Source organism: Genypterus blacodes, unplaced genomic scaffold, assembly GCF_046128005.1.
Source record: "Genypterus blacodes isolate CSIRO-AG114 ecotype Tasmania unplaced genomic scaffold, CSIRO-AGI_Gbla_v1 ptg000240l_1, whole genome shotgun sequence".
Classification (NCBI taxonomy): Eukaryota; Metazoa; Chordata; class Actinopteri; order Ophidiiformes; family Ophidiidae; genus Genypterus; species Genypterus blacodes.
The window spans coordinates 1,888,318-1,912,701 of record NW_027467038.1 but is presented as its reverse complement, the minus strand read 5'-3'; the positions used below and the strand labels follow the sequence as shown (position 1 = coordinate 1,912,701).

At 45.2% G+C, this 24,384-nt stretch overlaps 1 protein-coding gene across 1 annotated transcript in view; it reads left to right on the top strand.

The window, feature by feature from the left end:
* tusc3 (tumor suppressor candidate 3) overlaps positions 1 to 22,740 on the top strand; it is a 55,424-nt gene extending 32,684 nt beyond the window's left edge. Inside the window, exons 5-10 of the mRNA XM_076171193.1 lie at positions 548 to 688; positions 1,068 to 1,157; positions 13,758 to 13,821; positions 14,766 to 14,840; positions 20,921 to 21,011; positions 22,680 to 22,740. Of these exons, the coding sequence (XP_076027308.1) occupies positions 548 to 688; positions 1,068 to 1,157; positions 13,758 to 13,821; positions 14,766 to 14,840; positions 20,921 to 21,011; positions 22,680 to 22,695 (477 nt within the window). The 3' untranslated portion in view covers positions 22,696 to 22,740. The remainder of the gene's footprint in view (positions 1 to 547; positions 689 to 1,067; positions 1,158 to 13,757; positions 13,822 to 14,765; positions 14,841 to 20,920; positions 21,012 to 22,679) is intronic.
* The last annotated feature ends 1,644 nt before the right edge of the window (positions 22,741 to 24,384 follow it).

The window sequence follows — 24,384 nt, the reverse complement described above, 5'->3', positions numbered from 1 at the left end:
CTCTCTCTCTCTCTCTCTCTCTCTCTCTCTCTCTCTCTCTCTCTCTCTCTCTCTCTCTCTCTCTCTCTCTCTCTCTCTCTCTCTCTCTCTCTCTCTAGTGTTTTTCTCTGCCTCTTCTTGTGCTAAGTCAGGGCGCTGACATTCAGTGCAGCACACCTGAGCAGGCTCAGTTTGCATCCACTTAACTCAGACTTTTGTCCTCTCCCAGTCCCTCGTCACCTCCTGTTGTTTTGGGTTTCATTTATCTCATTATAATGTGCATTTGAATGTGATGCTATACGGTTTGCCAGCTTTGTCGCACTTCTGAGCCACGTTGTGATTCACTCCATTTAGCTCCTCCGTGTTTATGAGCAGGGCAGAGTGTGTTTTAGTTCAAAAAACAAATCAACCAAATTCAGTTAATTTCATGGTTATGTTCTGCAAATCAGTAGTATATAAAATATGACATTCATTGTTCACATTTAATATTCTCTCTCTCTCTCTCTCTCTCTCTCTCTGTCTCTCTGTCTCTCTGTCTCTCTCTCTCTCTCTCTCTCTCTCTCTCCAGATCAGGGTCTTCCGTCCTCCTAATTATTCCGGTACCATTGCTCTGGCCCTGCTGGTGTCGCTGGTCGGAGGTCTGCTGTATCTGAGGAGGAATAACTTGGAATTCATATACAACAAGGCAGGATGGGCCATGGCCGCGCTGGTACGTCACACACACTCTGCTTGAAGATGTGACGGAGAGAGTCTGAAGTGTTTGGCCCCCAAAAAAAATCCAATCCCATTTCACAGTCGTCTTTCTCTTAATACCATATTTTCCTGAAGGAAGTGAAGATTAATTTCACACCTGGACTGCAGTCTGAGTTTTCCATCTTACTTGTTAGAATACAGAAGGTGTGAATTTATCATCCAGCGTTTGTTGCTTTAGCAAATATTACAGTTTTATGGACGGTGATGATTCGGTGCATTGAATAACGATAATAATGCTCTCTCTCTCTCTCTCTCTCTCTCTCTCTCTCTCTCTCTCTCTCTCTCTCTCTCTCTCTCTCTCTCTCTCTCTCTCTCTCTCTCTCTCTCTCTCTCAGTGTGTTGTCTTTGCCATGACGTCTGGCCAGATGTGGAATCACATCAGAGGTCCTCCCTACGCCCACAAGAACCCACAAAACGGACAAGTGGTAGGAAGTGCTCTCTCTCTCTCTCTCTCTCTCTCCCTCTCTCCCTCTCTCTCTCTCTTCTTACTTGTATCTTATATTCTCACCCATAAATCCATTCATACGTCCATTTTAGATCCCAGCACTCAAACTCAAAGCAGGCATAATGCGTGGTAGTGTAAAACGTAAGCAGCAGTCAGGAGAGGAAGCTGCCTTCGTCGTGTGGCTCTTACCCACAACACACACACACACACACGCACACACATACACACTGAGCAGTGGTGTTGAACTTTACATTCAAACAAACTGCAGATTGAAGTTGCTGACACTGAGTTGGACTCGTGTCGTCTTGATCCTGGCTCATAAATGTGCGACGACAAGGCAAACACAGCTTCTTTCATGTCTTCCTCTTCTTCCTCGTCTCTTTGATCCATATCCTTCTTCCCCTCATTACTTCCTCTCTCCCTCTTAGCGTCTCCCCTCTACTGCTCTCTCACTTCTCCTCACTTCTCCCTCATTTCTGTCCTTTTAAGGCTCTTTACTCAGTTTGTGTGTATATGTTATGTATTCCTTTTTTTTCTTCTCTCTCTACTTTCTCTCTTGTCCAATGGTTCATGATCACACCAGAGATGAGGAAGAACAAGTGTGGTAGTGCAGTGAACGTCATTAGATCAGGGAGCAGTGATGCACTGTACAGTTACAGCCTGCAACCAGTGTGTGTGTGTGTGTGTGTGTGTGTGTGTGTGTGTCTTATTATCAGCTAAAGGATAAATCAAGGCAGACAGTCAGACCTTTCTTTTTGTTTTTCTTTCTTTCTTTCTCAAACTTTTTTTGGGTTTCTCTTGACAAAGGGGCAATCATTACCGATGCGTGTGTGTCTGTGCAAACAGCTGTGCATACACACACACACACACACACACACAGCGTTTATAGTGCTGCGGATATAATATTGCTGGTCATCATTTAAGTTTGTTCATCCAAGTGTGAAATTAGAATAAAAGGATGAGGAAGAAAAATTGAAAGTAGAAGAGGAGAAGAGAGAGAGAGAGAGAGAGAGAGAGAGAGAGAGAGAGAGAGAGAGAGAGAGAGAGAGAGAGAGAGAGAGAGAGAGAGAGAGAGAGAGAGAGAGAGAGAGAGAGAGAGAGAGAGAGAGAGAGAGAGAGAGAGAGAGAGAGAGAGAGAGAGAGAGAGAGAGAGAGAGAGAGAGAGAGAGAGAGAGAGAGAGAGAGAGAGAGAGGAATAAGGAAGGATAAGGAACATTTGCCTAAATGAAGTCTGTGTGTGGATATGTGTCTTACTGTGTTATTGTTGCCAAATGTGCCCCCCCCACACACACACACACTCCTCCACAGTGAGTGTTATGTAGGCTCACGTACAAAAGTAAATCAAGGAAGGTGGACATTGAAGGAAAAGTCAATTGAGGACACACTGAGAGTAAACGCATTGGTATTCCTGGTAGAGAGGCTTTCCTGGAAAACACACACACACACACACACCACACACACACACACACACACACACACACACACACGCACACACACACACACACACACACACACACACACACACACACACACACACACACACACACACACACACACACACACAAGGGAGTACACAGACACATACCCAGAGAGTCAAAGGGAAAACAGAAAAGACAGCAAAAACAATGAGGAGCATCACAACCTCCTCCTCCTCCTCGCCCTCCCTCTCTCCATCCTTTACCTCCACTCTCTCTCTTGTTCTGTCTATCTGGAGACACGGCGCTCCATTTGTCAGGCTCCGTCGCCTCTCTGTCATTTTCCAGTCTCTGTGCCCACAAATAGGTTACAGCCTACGTCTAGGTCGCCCTGCAGCTCCTTTCTTTCTTTCTTTCTTTCTTTCTTTCTTTCTTTCTTTCTTTCTTTCTGTCTGTCTGTCTGTCTGTCTGTCTGTCTGTCTGTCTGTCTGTCTTTCCTTCTCTCTTTCTTTCTTTCTTCTCTCCTCTGCTCTTCTTTCCGGCCCGTTTCGTTCTGAGCCTTGTTGTTGTCGTCGGGAGAGAAAGAAACTTAAACACTTTGCAAATACGAAGCAATAATTGACTTTAGTTTAAGCAGTAATTATCATTGAGACGGCAGATAAACACTTGCTGCTCCCTCCTCACCTCACTGTGCTCTCATTGGTCCTTGGCTTCCATCAGGGCTTTTAATCCACGGTTGTACAGGGGGACAGGGACATTGTTAACTAGGGCCGGTGGCGACGCTTCAACAACTACTCCAGGTCCATTTGATTTAGTTTCCATGCTGTTTTTTGTTGGGTGAGTTGTTTCCCAGGATGTAGAGGATGAGGATGAAACCTCTGCTAAGCTCCTCACTCTCACTCGTCTTTCTTTCTTTCTTTCTCCTCTCCTTCTTCTTACTCACTGCCTCCTTTATGTCCTCGGTTCACCTCTTGTACGATTCCCTCCTTGCCTTCGTCTCCCTCCGTTCCTTTCTAAGCGTACGTCTTGTACCATCTAATAGCCTTTGCAAAGACGCAGTGCAGCCAGCTACTGTACATTAAAACTCTTAAAAGACTCCTACATGTCTGCCTTTCTCTTTCTGCCTGTCTGGGAGGGAAGAGCAAACCCGGGGAAGATGGAATTAAAGCTTTAACAAACAGCAGGCAAGTGTCGAAAACACGCTTAGAAATAAATACAGCAATTAGTTCCCTAACCACAAACGCTGTAAAGAGTCCCTGGCATCACTTTCACTTGTATAGGTGAGCAGGTCGTTAAAGATTCCTTATTGAGCTTGAAGAAAACAAATGGGCTGAGCTGAGCAGGCTTTGCCCTGTGGAAAGACAGGAAGCGACTAGTTTACCCAGACAGTTAAGGATTCACGGCGTGGGACCTCGGCAGGGCCACAAAGGCACCTTCTGAAACGCTGAAACCAGCAGCCAGTGACTCCGGCTAGAAATAAACGATACCAGGTGGGGTCCAAAGTATCAACATTTGTCTCGTGACTAAGTGTGCTCTCAGACGATTCTGTTTATACGGGAGGAAAATCCAGCGCCTCAGCTGCATGTGGTGCAGATAACAGAAGGGACTTGTTGTCATAGTTGCTCCCACTGTCGGCACGCCAGCTGTACCTGTGTCAGCCTTGGAAATGGTACCAAACACTAGAAGAAGAAGGAGGAGAAGATGAAGAGCACCCTTTTATTCATCCCAAGTTGAGAAATTCACCACATTTCCTGTATTCCTCTTAACTCGGTGCACCGGGCTGAGCTGCCACAGACGAGTTTGCGAGCCCCTGTTCAATCTGCTTGAGAAGTCGAAATTCATAATAGCCTTTGAGTCTTTCATTGTTGCTCCTCCTTCATTGATGGACTAAACAGCAGCACTACAATGCTGGAATCATCTTATTGTTGGACACGACTTTCTGCTGGATATCGGAATTCTTTTTCATGGATTGTCACACAGTTTTCCAGGTCGATGTTGGATTTGACACAGAAAAGGACCTGGAATGACACAGAACACTGAGTGAAGATGCACCAGAATGAAGGCCCAGGTCAGAACCACATCTCTCAAGTGAAGAGTAAGTCAAGTGTGTGAGGGGATACCCAACCCCTCTGACTTTCCTTTTAACCATTGATTAACCCCTTATTGGGCTCATTATTGTGACAGTGAAGTGAAGGGAACCTGTCGTCTCTTGTAAAGCAGCAGTAGCAGCAAACTCCCACCCCATGTGTTTACAGTCGTGGCATCCCACAGCAACACAAGAGGTCGGTACGACTGAATGCTGATCACTTATCACAGCAGAGCCAGAATGAATAAGTGAAAGTAAGAAGTAATCAATCCCATAGCAACTTTAGACTGAACAGGGCCGTCTGCTGACTTCAGTGTTTGTTGTCAGGTAACATCGTGACACAGGTCACTGCATGTAGCGCCGTGTGTCTTAATGCACTTTAATGTCTCTGTGAACGCTGAGACTGATTGATGAGATTCAGCTTCTGGTGCAGGATGTGAAGATGCCACCAACATGGCCACTTTCTGTCCTCCGTCCTGCTTTCTCTCCTCCTCTCTCCATCCTGCCACACAAACGGCTTTAACAGGGCACATGATATTTGAAAGCAACTGTACCTCTCTTTCATCTTTCCTCTCCCCTCCTCCACACTCACACACACACACACACTCTCTCTCTCTCTCTCTCTCTGCAGACAGCGTAATTCCTCTAAAGCGATGAGCGAGAGACTATATTGAACGGATTTGTCAACTGACAAATGGCACAACCAAGCAGATGAAATTGTAGCAAGCTTCTTACTGTGTAGCCAAGAAATGCTGCTGCTGCTGCTGCTGCTGCTCCAAACACACTCACACACACACACACACACACACAGTACAACACACACATGAACCACACAAAAGCAGACACACACAGGCACACATACAAACATCCACAAACACACAGCACGATAAACCTAGTCAGTGTTATGTTCACACAGAAGCACACACACACACATACACACAAATACACAAAATCCGCTGTATACAGGATGTTTTGGCCGAGCCATGGAAGCGGCCAAGCAGAGGAGAGGAGAGGAGAGGAGAGGAGAAAGAAAATGGGAGAGCAGGGAAAGCCGGAGAGAGCGGAGCGGCTTTATATAAGCTAAGGAAGAGGAAGGCTTCCTAGACATGTAAACGTTTATCTGAACCCTAACTGGAGCACCTTTAGGACGCCTGAAGGAATCTCCACCTGTGATGTTTGTGACTGTGTTTCTGTCTTATCGCTCACTTATTTTCATATTGTCATCGGATGACGTTTCCATATTTCCTGCTGATTTTAGATGATTGGTCGATGGCCCTCAGCAGCCATTTTGCACCCCCTACACACACACACACACACACACACACACACACACACACACACACACACACACACACACACACACACACACACACACACACACACACACACACACACACACACACAGCTGTAAGTAAAAATCAAGTCACAAAAAAAATCAACACATTTCTTCTGTGGCTTAGGGAGACAGAACGAGACCGCAGCAAATAAGAGAAAGGCCATGAGAGAAAAAGGGAAAGGAAAAGGAAAAGCAAACTCTAATGACATTGGTATTATGAAGTGGATATGAATTATCTTTGATTAGTCTGTCTGCATTGAGAGAGAGACAGAGAGAGACAGAGAGAGACAGAGAGAGGGAGCTTGTGGGCAAAGTGGGGGATGAAAGACAGACAGAAACAATGGCAAATAAAGTAAGACACAGGCGAAGGAAAAGATATGAAAGACACAGAAGGTCTAACGAGTGAGGAACACACAGCTCGGCTCCTTGTTCAGAGGAAACGCTCTCCAGATAAAAACATACGCTGAAGGATGTGTCAGAGGTGAGTCAGTGGAAGAGCAGCACAGGAGAGGCTGCGTGCGTGCGTGCGTGCGTGCGTGCGTGCGTGCGTGCGTGCGTGCGTGCGTGCGTGCGTGCGTGCGTGCGTGCGTGCGTGCGCACGTCTGCCTACATGGGTCAAGGGGTAGCCCACGGCAACTGGGGGGGGGAATTGGACTGGAGTTTGGTGTGCGTGCGCGTGTGTTTACCAATTGCATTACCAAATGCATCTAACAATACAACATTTTAGAACCAAATTTTTAATTCTATTTGATGGACCTGCGCCGTCACACACACACTCACACACACACACACACAGGTTTGAGGTGATCCGCTGAATGCCTTCTGCACAAACTGCCCCCCCACATCGGTGTGGAGGAGGAAGCAGCCCAGTGCTGTGTGGCTGGACCCACTCAGATATCAGTCACGATGCCTCATGCAAAGATAGAATTAGCTACTGTTCTTTTTTTCACTCACGACCGAGCTGTGGTGCGTCAGGGCTCCTTTCACAGTTCTGTCAGATTACAGGTTTGTTTCTGTCTCCGGTGCCTTTCTCAGAACTCAGGTCTCTGTCTCATACCAAGGGTCCTGGACCAGAGACATCCAGAGAGACCAAAGCCCTTTGTTTGTTCATCAGTGTTCAGAATAACTCACGGCAAAAACCTCCTAGATCACCAAAGTCAAGGTGGCTCTTATATTTGCAGTTGACAGTGTGCGTTTGTCTCCACTTGCGTTCCTCAACATTATCACACACACACACACACACACGTACACACACACACACACACGTACACACACTCGTATGCCATTTCTTCCCTCTCTCTTACTTCCTCCCTCTCCTTTTGTTCTTTCTGCTTTGTTGACTTTTCATTTGTCCCTCCTTTCTGCCTTAATGACTCACGACCTTCACCAGACCACACACACACACACACACACACACACACACACACACACACACACCCACACCCACACCCACAACACATATTGCCATACAGCACCTCAGACAAAAGGGCAAAGCATGTATAGAACTCTCTGTGAAGGTTGTTTCACTCGTAGCCCTAAACGGCTATCAGAGGTGTGAGGGGCTGCTGGGTTTGTCCTATTTGTTTTCTCGTTGGTCGCTTATGTCTCTGTCACACACTGCATAACAGGACACAGGTGATGCATTAAGAAAATTGTCTTTCTTTGTACTCTCTCTCTCTCTCTCTCTCTCTCTCTTTCTCGCACACACCACTCCTAATTTGCCTGTACGTGACAAATGAGCTGTTTGATGCTGCAGGTTTCATCTCATATAAACGAGGCTTTTAATGTCAATGTATTCAAATGGGTGAGTGAACACACACACACACACACACACACACACACACACACACAGGCAGCTCAAAGCGTCAGTGTAAAGTGTATTTTACCAAGCTCTTGGCTTTACACGCCAATTATCAAACCCTATATGACTGAAGCAATCCCCCGGCTGGTGTTTGGTAAAGGTCTGCACGTGCTGCGTCTCAAAGATCTAACGCTGATATTTAGATTTTTTGATTGAGCGTAACCTTTTACCGCTTGTTTTCTGCCGAGCAAATTTCATGGCAGACATGATACTTTACACTGGAGCTCCTTCTGCTTCAGTCAGCTGGTGCTTGTTGTTGTTGTAGTTTGTGAGCCTCTGATATTCTTTTATGCTACCTTATTTATAATTTCCCAAAGTGCTTTTCCTTGCTGATTTCTGCTCATAATTACCCACAATATTGATCAATGTTGGCTTGAGCAGTTTACTCTGTGAATTTAAAGGCAGTAGAGGTTTTACAGTTTATTCCCAATCATCCCAGACATTGATTTAGTTTGACTGGTCTGTCAGCGTGATTGCTTTCCCCCTGCGTCTGCGTCGTAGCCATGTTGTTTAAAGTCAATCTGACACGACGCCTTAACCTCAGCAGCAGACACGGTGTTCTTAAAGGAATCCAATCCATCAGGTTAATTGAAGCAGCGGAACGCCGGCGTCCTAACAGGCGGCGCCACAGCGTGAATCTGACTGCACGTGTAAACTTGAGGCACGAGCACGCTGTTTAAAAAATAAATGAAATAAGAAACAGCGTGTGGGCGCCGGAGTCATGCTGTGTGTAAGTCAATGTAAAGTACAATGTTAGAGTGTTTGAAGAGCTCACTATTCTCACCTTTTGATTCAAAACAAATACAACAATTGTCCCCTCTTGGTCTTAACTCTGGAGTGCTGTGTACGCTGTTGTTGTGGCGGCAGATCCATGGGAAGAAGCTTCCATCTGTACTTGTTCATAATCAAAGACATCCTAGCCTTTAATCATATAGAGAAGGGGTCTTGTTTGCATAATGTTGGGCCAGAGAGAGTTATAGAGTATGACTGGTGAGTTAGCGCTCCCATTCATCTCTGTGTTAGCATAACAAGGTACGGCTGCTTTTACTCCCAGACCACCTTAATGTCGGCTTTTTAATGAACACACACACACACACACACACACACACACACACACACACACACACACACACACACACACACACACACACACACACACACACACACACACCCAGGGAGACAAATCTCATTTCCAAACGCATTTAGTTACTGTTTCTAAGTATAGATGTCTGTCCTCTCTCTCTCTCACACACACACACACACACACACACACACACACACACACACACACACACACACACACACACACACACACACACACACACACACACACACAGCAGTGGGCACTAATGAGTGGGACTCCTGCATTCTAATCCATCAGATTAATTGGAAGTGCCTTGCCATGGATTGAGGAAGTTTTCATCCCTCCCCCTGCCCACTCTGTCATGGTCTCTGGCTGTAGCTCCCATTTATGTTGAGGAGGAAAGACACAGGAGTCACCCTGTGTTTATTTTAAGGATCATTAATCTGCAATGTTCACTTCATTTCCAGTTATTTTGTCATTGTGGCTTTTCTAAATTATTTTGCCTCGGTCCAATTTGCCCGAACACGCCTCGTCTGCTCCCTGTGTGTCAGATGTCATAACGGCCTACACCTCCCAGCCTCTCCTCACAGGAGACGCTGCTCAGACTGCTCAGGTACAGTAAACGCTCCGGCCATTGTTTCAGAGGAGCAGCGGCACGTACACTCTGTGTGTTAAAGCACGGAGAGACGGCTATGAACAGCATCCTCTTCCTCTTTCACCTCATCTGTCAAGTGCTGGCGCTGGAAATTAACCCCCAATCACTCAGTAGCTCAGTCCATAGGGGACTCAGCTTGGGAACCGAACAGGGACTCAAACCGGGTCGCCGGTCCCATTTGGACCAAGTGAGGACTGGCAGCTGTCAACTGGAGAGTTGCCTGTTTGCCTCCGGGCAGTGCCGAGGTGCCCTTTAGCAAGGCACCGAACCCTCAAGCCCCAACATGGCTGCCCTGGAAGGTGTGAGAGAGACGAGTGAACAGACAGGGGGAACGTCTGGATTTTAGTGATGCATTTGTGAACAATCGTGTCTCTCCTCTATGAAGCGCCATGAATGCTATCAGATGTGGTTGTAGCTTGTATTCCTCTCTACAGTACAAAGTCACTGAGCCGTCCACAGCGGTGCAGACAGTTGGCAGAGTTGCTTCACTTGGTTTTCAAATGCACAAAGAAATCCATCAATTAGCTAAAATGTGATTGAAATGTTTGTGTTTATTTGGTTTTCAATATTCATCTTCATTTCAATATGGATCTCTCTCATCCAAATGCAGATACAGTTTATTACAAGAAGGACAGATTTGTTAGCAGTCATGGCACCGTTGAGTTCCACTTTTAATGAATTCAAGAGGCAACTTCAACCAACTCCCTAACAAAGTGCTGCACAGCCGGAAGCAAACTTCCACCAAATGTTGTCAAAATTGAGCTTTTGTCAGTTCATGGGAAACAAAAGGACATTGTTAACGTTTGAGTGACCTCGGCCAATGCAGAGCAGAAAGGTTTGCGTCGGAAACAAAAGCATCTGAGTTTTGTTGTCCTGGTGTCAGCTCTCAAGCGCCAAAGAAAAAATCTTTATTTCTCTCCATTGAAGCAAGAAGAAGCTGTCCACCCTTTGCCCCTCCTCTTTTGTCATCTTCCATTCATCTTCCCTTCATCTTCGCATCCTTATTCCTGTCTGTTAGGGAAAGAAAGGAACAGTGGGGCAGTCAAGTGGAAAAGCAGAGGCGGGATGTTCTGTAAACCCTGACGTTAATACTCTGTTTAGTGTGTAGTGTTTAATCCAGGGTTTCACAATGTGATACTTCAGCCTTTTCTCTCTCTCCGTCTTTCTATTTGTGTCTTTTCCACAAAAGTTCCATTCTCTCTTCCTCTTTGTCTCCCTGCCTCTCCCCATCTCCCACACACAAACAGATCCACTTGACTCGTGAGCTGTGTGCATTGTGCCGTTCAGAAGCCTCTTCAGTGGTTCTCACAATGGGAGACGCTGCTCTGAATGGGCAGCATGGCCTTGATACTGACAGTAACACACTTGGCTCTATAAGGAGAAATAACTTGGATAGTTGAAACATGTCAGGTTGGTTGTGTAGTTGGAATACATTTTACACTCAGAGTGAGCTGTTATGAAAAGACTTTGCGTGCAACTGAATGTTCTCGTACTTGTCGGGTGCTAAATCAATTTGCACGTCTCTCGCCGCGACTCAAGAGCAACACACAGATCAAGAACCACCTACAGCTTTAGATGAAGGTCAGGTGCATAGACAACATGCATGTTTATAAGCACGGGCAGCTCCCTGATCCCCTCCGTACTTGCACATTTGTAAAGTCACCAATCGACATGTCAAAGTTGACTTTGGTTGAAGTTTGAGCGCGGTTGCAAAATGGAGAATCCAAACTGTTCATATCAAGGTCCTGCCACTTTAAGACTGATCTGCACTGCTTGTTCTCCATGCTCACCTAGTTGCAAGCGCACTGGGTAGAACATTGATTCAGCGGCGGCTGTCTCAGCTCGTCCTAGCCGCTAAGCCTTCCTACCCTGTGGGCCGGGCTACTCCGTGCCTTCACTTCAGGTAAGAGTTGGGTTGTTGTAGATGTCCTGCAAGCACAGAATCTCTCTGAAAGGTTCAAACAGATTCTGCTCTGGCTCAGAATCCCTCGGTTGTGAAAGAAAAGCATCACTTGGTGGAGGTCACGCTGCCAGCACTGCTCGATATCCTTCAGTGGATTAATGAATCATTGATCCTCAGTTAGATGAAGCAAAAGAAATGAAAGACACTTTTCATGACTCCAACAAATGTGTAGAGTTACATTAGCCTAAGTACCTCACCCCCTTTCAACCATGACATCTAGTTTTCTCTGCCATCGATGTTGCCATAGAAGATACATTTAAATTCTAAGGCTTACGAATGTTTGACCTGTGGCTAGAATACATTGACGTGTGTGAATCTGCATACTTGCACTGACAGATGTTTAATGCTTAAAGCCTGATGGTCCACATGTGTGAAGCTGAGTTCAACGCTTTGATGTCCACTGAAATCTGAAAACTGTGGATCTCAACAGTTAATCAATAAAGGCCACATCTCTTGCAACAGTGTTGTGGAGGGCTGGAGAGCACAAGGGACTCAGAAGTTTGCACACACACACACACCTTTCCAGTTCATAAAAAGTGATACGTTTTAAAACATAAATGACGAGAAATGTATACGTGGCATCATTACCTGAACAGAAGCTCTGTGTTTAGCTTATATTGTGCTGCTGAACACAACCTGTGTGGTTGCAAATAGCTGCATGGATCCATAAGGGCCCTGTCCAATGCTGATGGAGCTGGTAAGGGAACGGTAAGGGAACGGCAAATCCAGCATCTCCAGAAAGATACGACTTACCAAGAAAACAAGAGTCTGGGGTTAGGACGTAAAATAATAAATCAAATGGATTGAGTGTTGCTTTAAGTGGCTGATGTATGGAGGATCATCAGAGAGGACAGATTTACATCTCTGGGAAGCAGAGTTGTCATGACTACAGCGGTGCCACAGCACCACGGTCTGTAATGATGCATGGTTTGCATGGAAATCCGTCAATTATTTTACAAACAAAAGTTCTGCCTGTTCCTGTGTCTACACGCCTGCGTCTCACTTCCTGCTGTGAGCTTTTACAGTAAGGTTAGAGTCACACCACTACACACCTACACACTGCATACTGTATGTCACACACTGCTATTAATGAGGTATACAAAACTTATACGCACATGGAGACGACTTGTTCTTCTCCACGTTGCACAAAATCACGTGTGGGCTTCTAGGACTTACTGCAGTAAACACAAACTGGAGCTCCTCCACCGAGCACAGCCGCAGGTTTAAGGCGCCGTTCTGGGAAAACATCATCAGTCACACACTGGCGGTTTTCATCGGTTGTCACCTGAAACACCCATGACAACACGTCTATCGTGTTTCACCAGTCACGCCCTGTGTGTCTTTAGAATAGAAATCTCTGACCCGCCTCTCCTTTATCTCTGATGTCCATCATCATAAATCAGAAGTAAGAACTGATTAAGAAAGACGTCCACTTTGTTTCTGGCTCCAGCAACAACAAAGACCAGTTTGGTTTATGTGAGGGACAGAGAGGACAAGTGAACCTGAACGTACAACCATGTGAGCTGGTTGCATTTCTTAATTGATTGCTTTTGAAAGTGTCAGAGATTTGCACACACACACACGCACACACACAAATGCTTTTGTGCTCTCTCCTCTTATTGTGTTTCCCTGTTTTGTTACTCTTTGTGTGTTTATTGGTGACTCTCCAACTCAAAACATTGTTTTTTTATGCTGTATATTTCCCACAATGCTTTGTTTTCATTCACAGTTCAAAAATTAATCTCTATTTCCCCCCTCTCTCTCTCCCTCTCTCCCTCCCTCTCTCTCTCTCCCTCTCCGCCCCCTCTCTCTCTCCCCCTCTCTCCCTCCCTCTCTCCCTCTCCCTCCCTCTCTCTCTCTCCCTCTCTCTCTCTCTCCCTCCCTCTCCCTCTCTCCCTCCCCCTCTCTCTCTCCCTCTCTCTCTCTCTCCCTCCCTCTCTCTCTCTCCCTCTCTCTCTCTCTCCCTCCCTCTCCCTCTCTCTCTCTCCCTCCCTCTCTCTCTCTCCCTCTCCCCCTCTCTCTCTCTCCCTCTCTCCCTCCCTCTCTCTCTCTCCCTCTCCCTCCCTCTCTCCCTTTCCCCCCCCCTCTCTCTCTCTCCCTCTCTCTCTCTCCCTCTCCCTCCCTCTCTCTCTCTCCCTCTCTCTCTCTCTCTCTCTCTCCCTCTTCTCTATCTCTTACAGAGTTATATCCATGGCAGCAGTCAGGCTCAGTTTGTGGCGGAGTCTCATATCATCCTTCTTCTGAGTATCCTTTTACCAGCTTTTATGTGTTTGCGCGCGTGTGTGTGTTTTGGGGTTTTTAGTGTGTGTGTGTGTTTTGGGGTTTTGTGTGTGTGTGTGTGTGTGTGTGTGTTTTGGTGCTGCAAAGTTTCAGTAAATCATCCAGAGCGGTTCAGCTCTGTATGAAACCTCATCATCTCGACGAGACGTTCCTCTGATTCTCCTCACGGCGAGTGTGTTTGATTATACACACACCACCTCCCAAACCTTCCACGGGTTTCAGATCACGCCCACATTTTGCCGCCTTGCTGGATGTATTTTCTCAGCGTGAGGGCGTTCTGTCATCGCTGTGCATTTTCCTTAGGGAGGCCGCCTGCTGGACTCCACAATACAAAGAAATTGTCCTCATTTAAGTCAACATCGCCGTCTGATTGGTTCCAAATGCAATCATTGATAGGCTGTGTGTGTGTGGGGGTGGGGTGTGTGTGTGTGTACAAAGGAAACCATGCAAGGTTGTGTTCCTCTTCATGCAGTATAGCAGCTCCAAGGTTGCAGAGATAAATGTGTTTGTCACATACACATGCCACAAGCTCAGTTTATTACACACACACACACACACACACACACACACACACACACAGAGAGAGAAACCTGAAGTAGACACTTAACCCCTGCTTACCTGAGATGAAAACATGCAAAAGTAACGTAGGTGACATACGTTACCTACGTTACCTAACGTACACACACACACACACACACACACACACACACACACACACACACACACACACATACATATGTACAGTACATGTGGCCAATCTGTACTGTCAGTTCAAGTGTTCATGCCCTTCATTCTTGCGTCCTTCCCGGGGCAGTGTGTACACATTTTCCCTGAGCGTGTGTGTGTGTGTGTCGTTTGTTTGTTTTGTTTTGTTTGTTTGTGTAGTATCCTTGACAAGCTTGTTCCAGATGCTGCAATCACCATGGGGATGGTTCTGCTGAATGAGGCTGCCACCTCCAAGGGAGATGTTGGCAAGAGGAGAAGTAAGTGGAGCTTTATCCTTTCCTCTTCCTCTGATCCTTAATAACTCTTTCTTCTTCTCTATTTCCTCTTTGTGCTCTTCCATCCTTTTTCTTTATCCTTTGTTTCTCTCTTGACATCATTCTCCTGTTACCCATCTCCTTCTCCTTGATATTCTCGGCTCCTGTTTGTCCTTCTGCTCTTATCCCTTTCATTATTCTCCTCCATCCTGTCCTCCTCACTCAGATCCCCCCTGCTCCCTCAATTTAGACATTTTAAAGCTTTACAATCAACCAAATGGCAGTAGTATCATCTATTGTGGTGGAAAGTAGACTGGCTGTCATAGAGGTTGAGCTATTCTGTAATGACCTTTGTCTGCACATGCAAAAATACTAGAATCAAAGAGGTTAGACAGGCAGATGCTGTACTTCATCCATCATAAAGGAACAAAGCAGAGCCTGAAAGCAGAGCAGATTAGGATTGAAGCTTTTTAATTATTTCCTTTCAACGGTAGATGAGAGCTTCTTCTACAAAGGTTTCAGGTCTCAGTCCTGCCAGAACTCTTATAGACTCGACCATCGGTTCAACGGTCAAATGTGCATGGAAGAAGACAAAGCACATCACTGTAAATACAAGAAATCTCATAACGTGTCTCCATGGAAATGAAAGAGTCAGAGCTTCCACCTCTCTGATGAAGACACAGTTTCCACAGTCAGAAGTTTGTTTTGCATGTTAACAGGGGAAGCAATTTGAAGATAATCATTTGAATTTGGCTTTTGAAGACTGAAGGATAAGGACGCAGTTATGTGCTCCGTCACTTCCCACTTAGCTTTAATCGACTGCTTAGCACCTCTGCAGGTGCATCGCTCCTTTACAGGAGGCGTCTGATGCACGCTTACAAGAATATCCACTAAATGGCTTCCAGCAGGGAGGTGTTAAAGGCTGTCAAACACACAAAAAGGCCTTATTTAGGATTGATCCTTTAACATCACTCTTTGATCAGAGTCTAGAGTCTAGACAGTGTTGTCACAAACATGGGACTCCATTGACTTCTGATTCTTGGCTGAACGATGTCATTTTGGGCTTTAAAGACGCATCAACAAATAGAAATTAGTTCTGCTTATGCACTTAAATCCTATATGGGATCTGATCCTATATTCTACACACACACACACACAGGCCTGTGACTTGAAAGGCTTGTACGTTTTCAAAGAACACATTCAAATGAAGAAGCAGTCTCCTCTTCTTGCATGTGTCACTAAACTCTCTGATTGAAATGTAAGGGGAGAGGTATTAACGAAGGAGGCCATGTTAATCAGCCATAGCGACTCCTACTGGTCCATGTGTGTAAATATCTCATCTTTCCCCCGGCTCCTCCTCAGTTTCTCCTGCTGCAGTGTGAGGAAGCTGAGTCGTGTAATATTTTCTATCTTACGGCTGGAAAGAAAGCACTTAAAGTAGGGATGACTTTATTCAGCTGTGACAAGCGAGTGAATGTCTGGCAAAACCTCCCATATTTCCACTAAAGTACCTCTGTGGCGTAGAGTGGAGCATTACAGACTCATCCTACGCTGTCAATCCTCTCCAACTTTACAGGGGAAATCTCTTGATCGCTGCTTATTGCCGCTGCGTTTGAGAAATAGAAGCTCATAGCTGGATAAAAAAGTGGTTGCAGTACCGCATAAGTAAACACGCACACACACACACACACACACACACACACACACACACACGGCATGCATATATGAACTGTTATCGCAGGACTTTGATAAGCGTGACGTATATTTGCATAACTGTCAATTAGCCGAAGCAGCTCTGAAGATAAGGAGCGCTTGTTTGGCTCTCCAGTTAATCACCAAGATGACCTTTCACCTGCTGCATTACTGCCTATGAATACACAACTGCACTGTTTAAATGTGTGTAGAATGTTGTGTTTACTTCAGGAGGATCTCTTCCTGATAAACTGAGTCCCAGTGTTTTTCCTTATGTGGTCTAAATCTAAATGAGTCTCTTTTTTTTGGTTTAGCAAGGAAAAAAAGCACAGCAAGTAGCTCCTTAAAGTGATCTTAAAGAGAATGAACTCTTTGTCACGAGGCCCAGGCTCTCAAGTGCCTCAAGGCAGAGTGACGGAAATGAGCCTGGTGTTTGATTTAAAGCCCCGGCAGAGTTCCTTATATTATCAGCAAATCCTCTGCCTTCTACTCACACAGAGCACGAACAAGAGAGAAACAAGAGCAGCAAGACGTCACACCCTTACAGGAGATCTGTCAACAATAGATTCAACACTGAGTTAAACTACAGCTACCACCTTTAGAACTCAACAAGTGCTCATAATTTGACAGGTAACAAATCCAAGCTGCCGCCTGACCATCAATGTCGCTGATTGATGGTCAGGTCGTTCCTCGCACTTCCTGTTGAATCCTGTCTGGAGGCGTGGAGTGTGTGACACGGCTCATCATTTGTAATTGGAGGTGGTCACTCGACAACTCGAGATTCAGGCGGCCGACCTTTCCCTTTAGTGTGGAGTCGTTCTCTTGTTTGTGAGCTGGGAGTGAGAGAGGAGCCGGCCTGTACTGGAGGAACAAACACTCAGACACAGTTACAACACAAGTGGATTTGAATTAGAGTCACTGTGATGAAAACACTGCTTCAGATGCTTCTGCGAGGCCACACACACACACACGCACACACACACACACACACACAAAAATCTGAAAGCAAGATTATCAAATGTCTGTTCTATGTTACCCATGAGTTCTCCAGGAGACGTTAAATCTCTGCAATTAAAAGGATAATGACTTTATAACTACCTCTAGACTCGTTCCTTAGTATCAGACGTGCTCTTTCAACATACCCACACATTCTCACACACACACCTACACACGTGCACACACCTTCCATGTGCGTGCATATTTAACACCCATGTAATGCTGCCATGTCACCCGTATTACACAAAGGAGTCATTTGTTAATTGTCACTCTGTCTCGTTCTCTCTCTCTCTCTGTCTCACTCTTTCTCCCCTCTCTCTCTCTCTCTCTCTCTCTCTATCTCTCTCTCTCTCCCCCCTGCCTTCCTGCTTTTCTCATCGAGCAGAAACCTGCATACAGAATGAAATGAACACAAATGAAAAAACGGGCGAGCACTTTTATATCCCTCAAACTCATGACACACACACACACACACACATGTACAAACAAATTAAATAAGTGCATGGTAAAGCAGTAATAGAGAGAGGATTAGGCTTGAATGGGAGCATAATCTCTGGATGTGGGCGTTAAACCCCTTGAATATAGCTTCCATACTTACGAGCACAGCCACAGGAACTTATCTGCTGCTCCTGCGGGTGCGTCGGCACGACAAATCACTACATGTGCATCTGAGCAGAGGATGGACGGACGTGTCACGGGCTTACAAAGTCACTACAGAGGCAGTAACAGTGGACGGGGGGGTGAGATGGACAGAAGGGAAGCGTAGTCACAGAACACACGACATGGTGGCGTTATTACATCAATAATGTCTTTAGACCTTAAGGCAGCAATCTTACTTGCTTGTCTCTGGATCTACATGTGTTGTGTACGTGTTTATATGTTTCAAACTAACGCCTGTGATGTCCATTACACAACTTATTCACACAGTCTTTCAGAATAAACTTGAGTAAACACTGTCCGTCAAATAACCACCGTCTCAGAAATACAAACCTTCTGCATTAACATCAACGTGACAAACACATATCTGAGTATTACCTTTGTATTTGAGTGGCAGGTGTGTGAATTGGACCGTAGAGAATAAGCAACTGTAACGCTTGTACTTTCCTGAGGCTGTTGCTAAGAGGTCGTTATGCACTCAGAGGGTTAATACGACAAACAGCACGGCCACGTTTCACTGGAATGAAAGCAAATGGAATCAGATTTGTTTTGACACCTTGTGCACAGTTGTGAGTCCATACATCTTCCTCTGTAAGCCCAGCGTCATCAGAAATGAACAACATTCAAAAATATACAAGGATTGAATTTAAAGCGATGATGTATAGAAAGAGAGACGACCTCTTCTGTCATTGAGGGAAAACCTTCACTTAAAATAAGCTGTCATTTACGCCATGGACATAAATCACTATTAACATGCTTACTGTGTGTGTGTGTGTGTGTGTGTGTGTGTGTGTGTGTGTGTGTGTGTGTGTGTGTGTGTGTGTGTGTGTGTGTGTGTGTGTGTGTGTGTGTGTGTGTGTGTGTGTGTGTGCCTCATTATCCATTGATGCATCGTAAAATACCTCTCAGTCATAATTGATGAGCCATGGGAAACACATCCCACTATGCTAAATGAAGACACACACACACACACACAAACACACTGCCTGTTGCTCACACACACACACACTCACAGCAGTAGATCATGCTGTAGATGTGGCAACCCCCTGAACACAGGGCAGAGGGGCTTTTCTCTGGAGACACTCGCACATACAGGCCTCTCAATCAAGTCTCACACACACACACCGGCCTCTCAACCAAGTCTCTCTCACACACACAAACACACACACAGATTGGGCATTACAGTACAGGAAATGTCCTTGAATTAGTCATTAGTAATTAGTAATCAGCCAAACCTTTACCCTGAATCTGACCTCTCACCTTTAAATTGAATACTTCTACCTTGATGCCCACTAGCCCTCCCAAACACACACACACACACACACCTGTTTTCCTAAAGGACACATCTGTGGTCGAGGATGGATTATGACTTGAATGTCATATCAATTAGTCAGAACTGGTGGTGAGCACACACAAACACACGCACACACACACCGCATACTGAGAGAGGGAGCTCCACAGCATAGGAAAACCCTTGGCGTGTGTGTGTATGCGTGCTTGTGTGTGCACAATGATCCATGTGACTTTAAACTGTGTGTGAGTGTACAGGACGCATTCAAACTGAGAGGAGGAAGCCAGAGGAGAGACGACACTCTGCCATGGCAACACATTTAGTCTTTGTCACAGGGGACAATACATACATACACATACACATACATGTATACGACACACACGCAGAACACACAACCCTCTCAGCATCCTGAACATGAATAAGTAACGAACCGACACAGAGAATTTGTCTTTGTGTTTTGACATGAAATCCACATCCGCAGCCCCTTGGTTTCTGTCTCTGCCTCTCATACACACACACACACACACATATACAGACATTCACACATGTACACACAACACTTTCCAGCCAAACCTCTTTTCCAGCCACACACACACACACAAACACAGACCAAGCAGATATCTCACTCTTCATTCTCCAGGAGAGGTCCTCTTCCTAATCCTGATTAACAATATCTGTGGTTAACACACTGCTGCTGGAGGATTAGCTGCTGTGTGCACAAACACATGTACACACACATGCACGCACACATGTACACACACATGTACACACTAACCCCCACAGATCAAAGATCATGCTCATGTATATTTTACTTTAGAACAACTGCTAAGGCTCTAAGTTTTGGTTAAAAACAACATTCTGCAACGTAGCAACACAGAGACGAGGAAGAGGAGAAACATCAGCAGCACTCAAGTTGGGCGAGATCCTGTAAATATTCAGTTAGAAAATGGAATATATACGGTAGCTTTTGCATTCACTCTGTCTGAGCGTGCAACATAAAGACGTCACAGTGTCTACTTCCTGTCCCGTGTCTAAACCCTGCCGGCACGTTCCGTCTGAACACGGATCAAACAGTGAGTTGCATCAGTGTCTGTAATGTGTGTGTAATCATTTAAATTGATTCTTGTAGTCAGGAATCCCACTCACTCAGGCAGCTTGTCTAATAATTACTATTTGCATATCAGAGTGTCTGCAGGTTTGATGATCTGTAAACAAATAAGCTGAAACATTTGACTCACAGCGGCGTAACTTCTTCATTCATATCCTCGCATGACATCAGAAGATCCAACCTCAGACTGATTCAGATGTTTGACCCTCATCATAGAGATAACACACTCTATACACTTCCTCAGGACTCCTAATGCTCTCAGTGTTTACCTCAGTTGTAAAAGGGATCTTAAAACTGTTAATTCATCTGTGTGTGTGTGTGTGTTTGTGTTTTTTCCAGTCATCTGCCTGGTTGGCCTCGGCCTTGTGGTGTTTTTCTTCAGCTTCCTGCTCTCCATTTTCCGCTCTAAGTACCACGGATACCCCTACAGGTAACTATGGCAACCATACCGCACTAGCGACGCTCGCACCGGGTTTCATTTGGCTTCGTGGAAACACAATATGCACGCACACAATGAATCTTAAAATCACTGAAGTTGACACAAAATCACTGAGATGTTTTTGCAGACACGGAGCAGAAACCTCGGCCAAAACAAGATCCATTCATTTCCATTATTCTCCTGATTTTAAGACAGCTAAATCGCTATATGTGAACACAAACATCTCCCTCTCTAAGAGCCCTACGCCAGGATGTTTCCTCCAGAGAGCCGTCCTGCAGCAGAGCTCTGACTCTGTTGACTCATAGTGTTCCATGATGGTTTGAGTTCTCTTGTATATGTACATATTTATGACCTTTTACCCGGAATGTCAGAAATCCTTTCCTCATTATTCTTTACCCAAAGAAACCACACGACCCCATGTACTCATAGGTCAGAGCCCTTTGTCATGGACGTTTCCTGTGAGTCGTCATATATTGAATGAGTTTAGACGTTAAACCGTGCGCTTAGTGAGCCAGAACAGCAGCGATTTGGTGCCACTTTGAGATAAAGGTCACCAGTACATAAACCAGATTTAATGTTTGACAGAAAACATTCTCAAGAGTCCACAGAGTCTGCGTCCGGTTTTTAGTGCCGGCGGAGGAGCAGCTCTGGGTTATTACAGCAGAGAACCAGAGGCCTGGCTGCAGAGTCAAACCTCTGGAGCTGCTGGAGACTCAGGCTTCAGCTGGACAGATGGTTCACTGCCACAGAGGCTTAAATGCTGCAACACACGCACATCAGCTAGCATAAAGATGGATGAAGTTACAGCAGGGACACCTGTACTGAATCAAATGGGATTTGTATTCGAGTGAAGTTGTGGCTTTTTCCTTGAAGGTAAAATGTCCGCACACTTACATAAAGGTACCGTCTGTATATCTATTCAGAAGGGACAAGCATCCACACTGTTACATTTAGAACCAACAACACCATCGACCCTGCAGGTTAGCAGGCAGCAGCAGTCGAGTCGTAATGAGGGCCGCCACTGCAGAAACTACGATTCAATAACATCTGGATCGTTCAAACACAAACTTGGCCAGGAATCGGTCAGCTTGCATCTCCTTTAACTTTTGATGATACATTGCCGCTCAATCTATGCCACCGCACTTTAAATGAGGTTTGTTTCTTTCTGCTTGATGACAGATGACAGTAAACGGCTGTCATCTAGTGGTGATGGCAGAAGAAAGAGGAGAAGATGCAAACAAGCTCCTTCTAATGCATCTGGGTCCGTCACAGTTACTTTAAAAACACTGCAGATTCTCATCCAAGCTGAAAACTATATTTTATTGATTTCATTTCCTGCACAACATTATTGATTTCCATCCATAGTTTAACATTCAGTATAGACACTGACAGAGAAATAATGAGCCCCGAGCTTAAGAGTCCGTCTGATGCTTTCAGATGTTATTCAAACTTTCTAAACAAATCTCAGGCCTGATTGTTTATTTATTTGTGCGGTGTGTGTGTGTGTGTGTGTGGTCAACCACCTTTCTGCAATGCCAAGACAAATCAAACTCCTCTCTCCTCTCTTTGCACCCCTCCCTCTGTCTCTCCCTGTTCTCTTCTTTATTTGTCTCTTTCCCTTTCTTCCTCTACCTATTACTCTGCGCCTCTCTCTCTCAGTTTCCTTATTAAGTGAACGCAGAGACGAGGAGGTCAGGGGATGAGGAGAAGCACTAGCTGAGGGGAGAAGAGTCGAGGCAGTACTTGAAGAGGAGGAGGAAGCAGCACAACGGAGTCTAGAGTGCACAGTGTTGTTTTTGTTCCTGTATGGACGTTATCACACACAGTATACTGCAAGAGTATAGAATAAATTATTCCTTCCTACACAAGAAAATTAAGATGTTTGATGTGTCTGATTTCTGTAATGATATTCTGTAAAGGTAGGCAAGCTTGTTTATTATTATTACTGTTATTTGTATTAAACTTGATGTATGTGTGTATTGTGATTACGTCTGTTAGGCCGCTGGAGAAGGAAAAGCAGAGGAAATTGAAATAAGAGGAAGAGAAGTAGAACTGGGTGTTGAAAAGAAGAAAGAAATGTTTGTGAAAAGGCAAAGTTGAGGGGTTTTCACTCCCACTTCTGCTATGGAGACTTGGGTGCGCTTGAAATTATTTATTGGAACATGAGTGAATGAAAGGAAAGAGTCTCTTCGGCCTGCGTCGCATTCAGTGGAACAGCATTTGTGAATCCTTCAGATGGCCGGGTGAGGAGCCTAACCCGGACAGCAGCAGAGACAAAGGTTAGTGAAGTGTTGTCTACTATGGGTGAGGGAAGGCTTTGTTTAGAGGAACATGAAGGAACGTACGAGTCTCCCTGGTGGAACTAATGGTAGACGCTTACAGGGGTTTGGTTTAGTTTAGTTCAGTTTGTTTGTTACCCTTGGTACGATTCTCAATCACACAGAGATGTGGATCAGCTCACCCTGGACAGGTGAAGAGGACGGACTAGCGCACAGAGACGAACACGGCAGCCATCATCCCCCTGATACCTAAACGTCACTCCTCCTCCACTAGAACTGAGCAGTAGTTGAAATCACCGAAGCTGAGCAGATGAACTTAGTTTGCTAAACTCCTACACCTACAAAACAGCAGAGTGCTGTAATCTTGGCTGCTGTGTGTGGGCAGCAGGGGTCATTTAGAGAATGCATACATAATTTTTTCACTTGCAAACCGCCCACGCAGAATATGAGCGGGTGAACTGAAACCATTTATGTAAGCAGCTGTGCGTGGGTGGAACCATCCAAATTGACAAATGGAATAAAAATATCCTGACACAGGCTATTTTAGTTTCCAACCGTTGGTGGAGTGTGTTTGTGTAAGGTTGTGAGGCAAGTAGTACTTACCCAAACAATAGAGTTAAATATCGGCCCTTTGACGTAACTCAGCCCTGCCTCTGTGCTTTGGGTCATCTTAGATACTTCATGACTGAGCTTTATCATGATGAAGGTCTCAGATTCTCTCCTGAAGCACAGTGTTTTCACTCATTTGCAGTCATGCCCCACGACTTTAGCTGCCAGTACAGCTTTGGCTCAACTCTAGCTAGCTACTTCCCTAGCTAGCTAACAATATATTAAATTAAAGTCAGACATTTTCAGAGAGTAGTGCAATATCTCACGAAAACCTTCAAAATGAATGCATTTACATGTCTGTTGACAGCCAAGATAGTGGGACTGATATTATCCCTTAAAAACAACTTAAAACAAAGTAATTATAAGCGTAATTATCAAACAACGATAATTAAAGGTGTTTTTCGCATTGCGCAATCTTTCACTCTGTTACATCAGAGCGCGTGTAAGACTGGTTTGTGATCAACTAGTGACACATT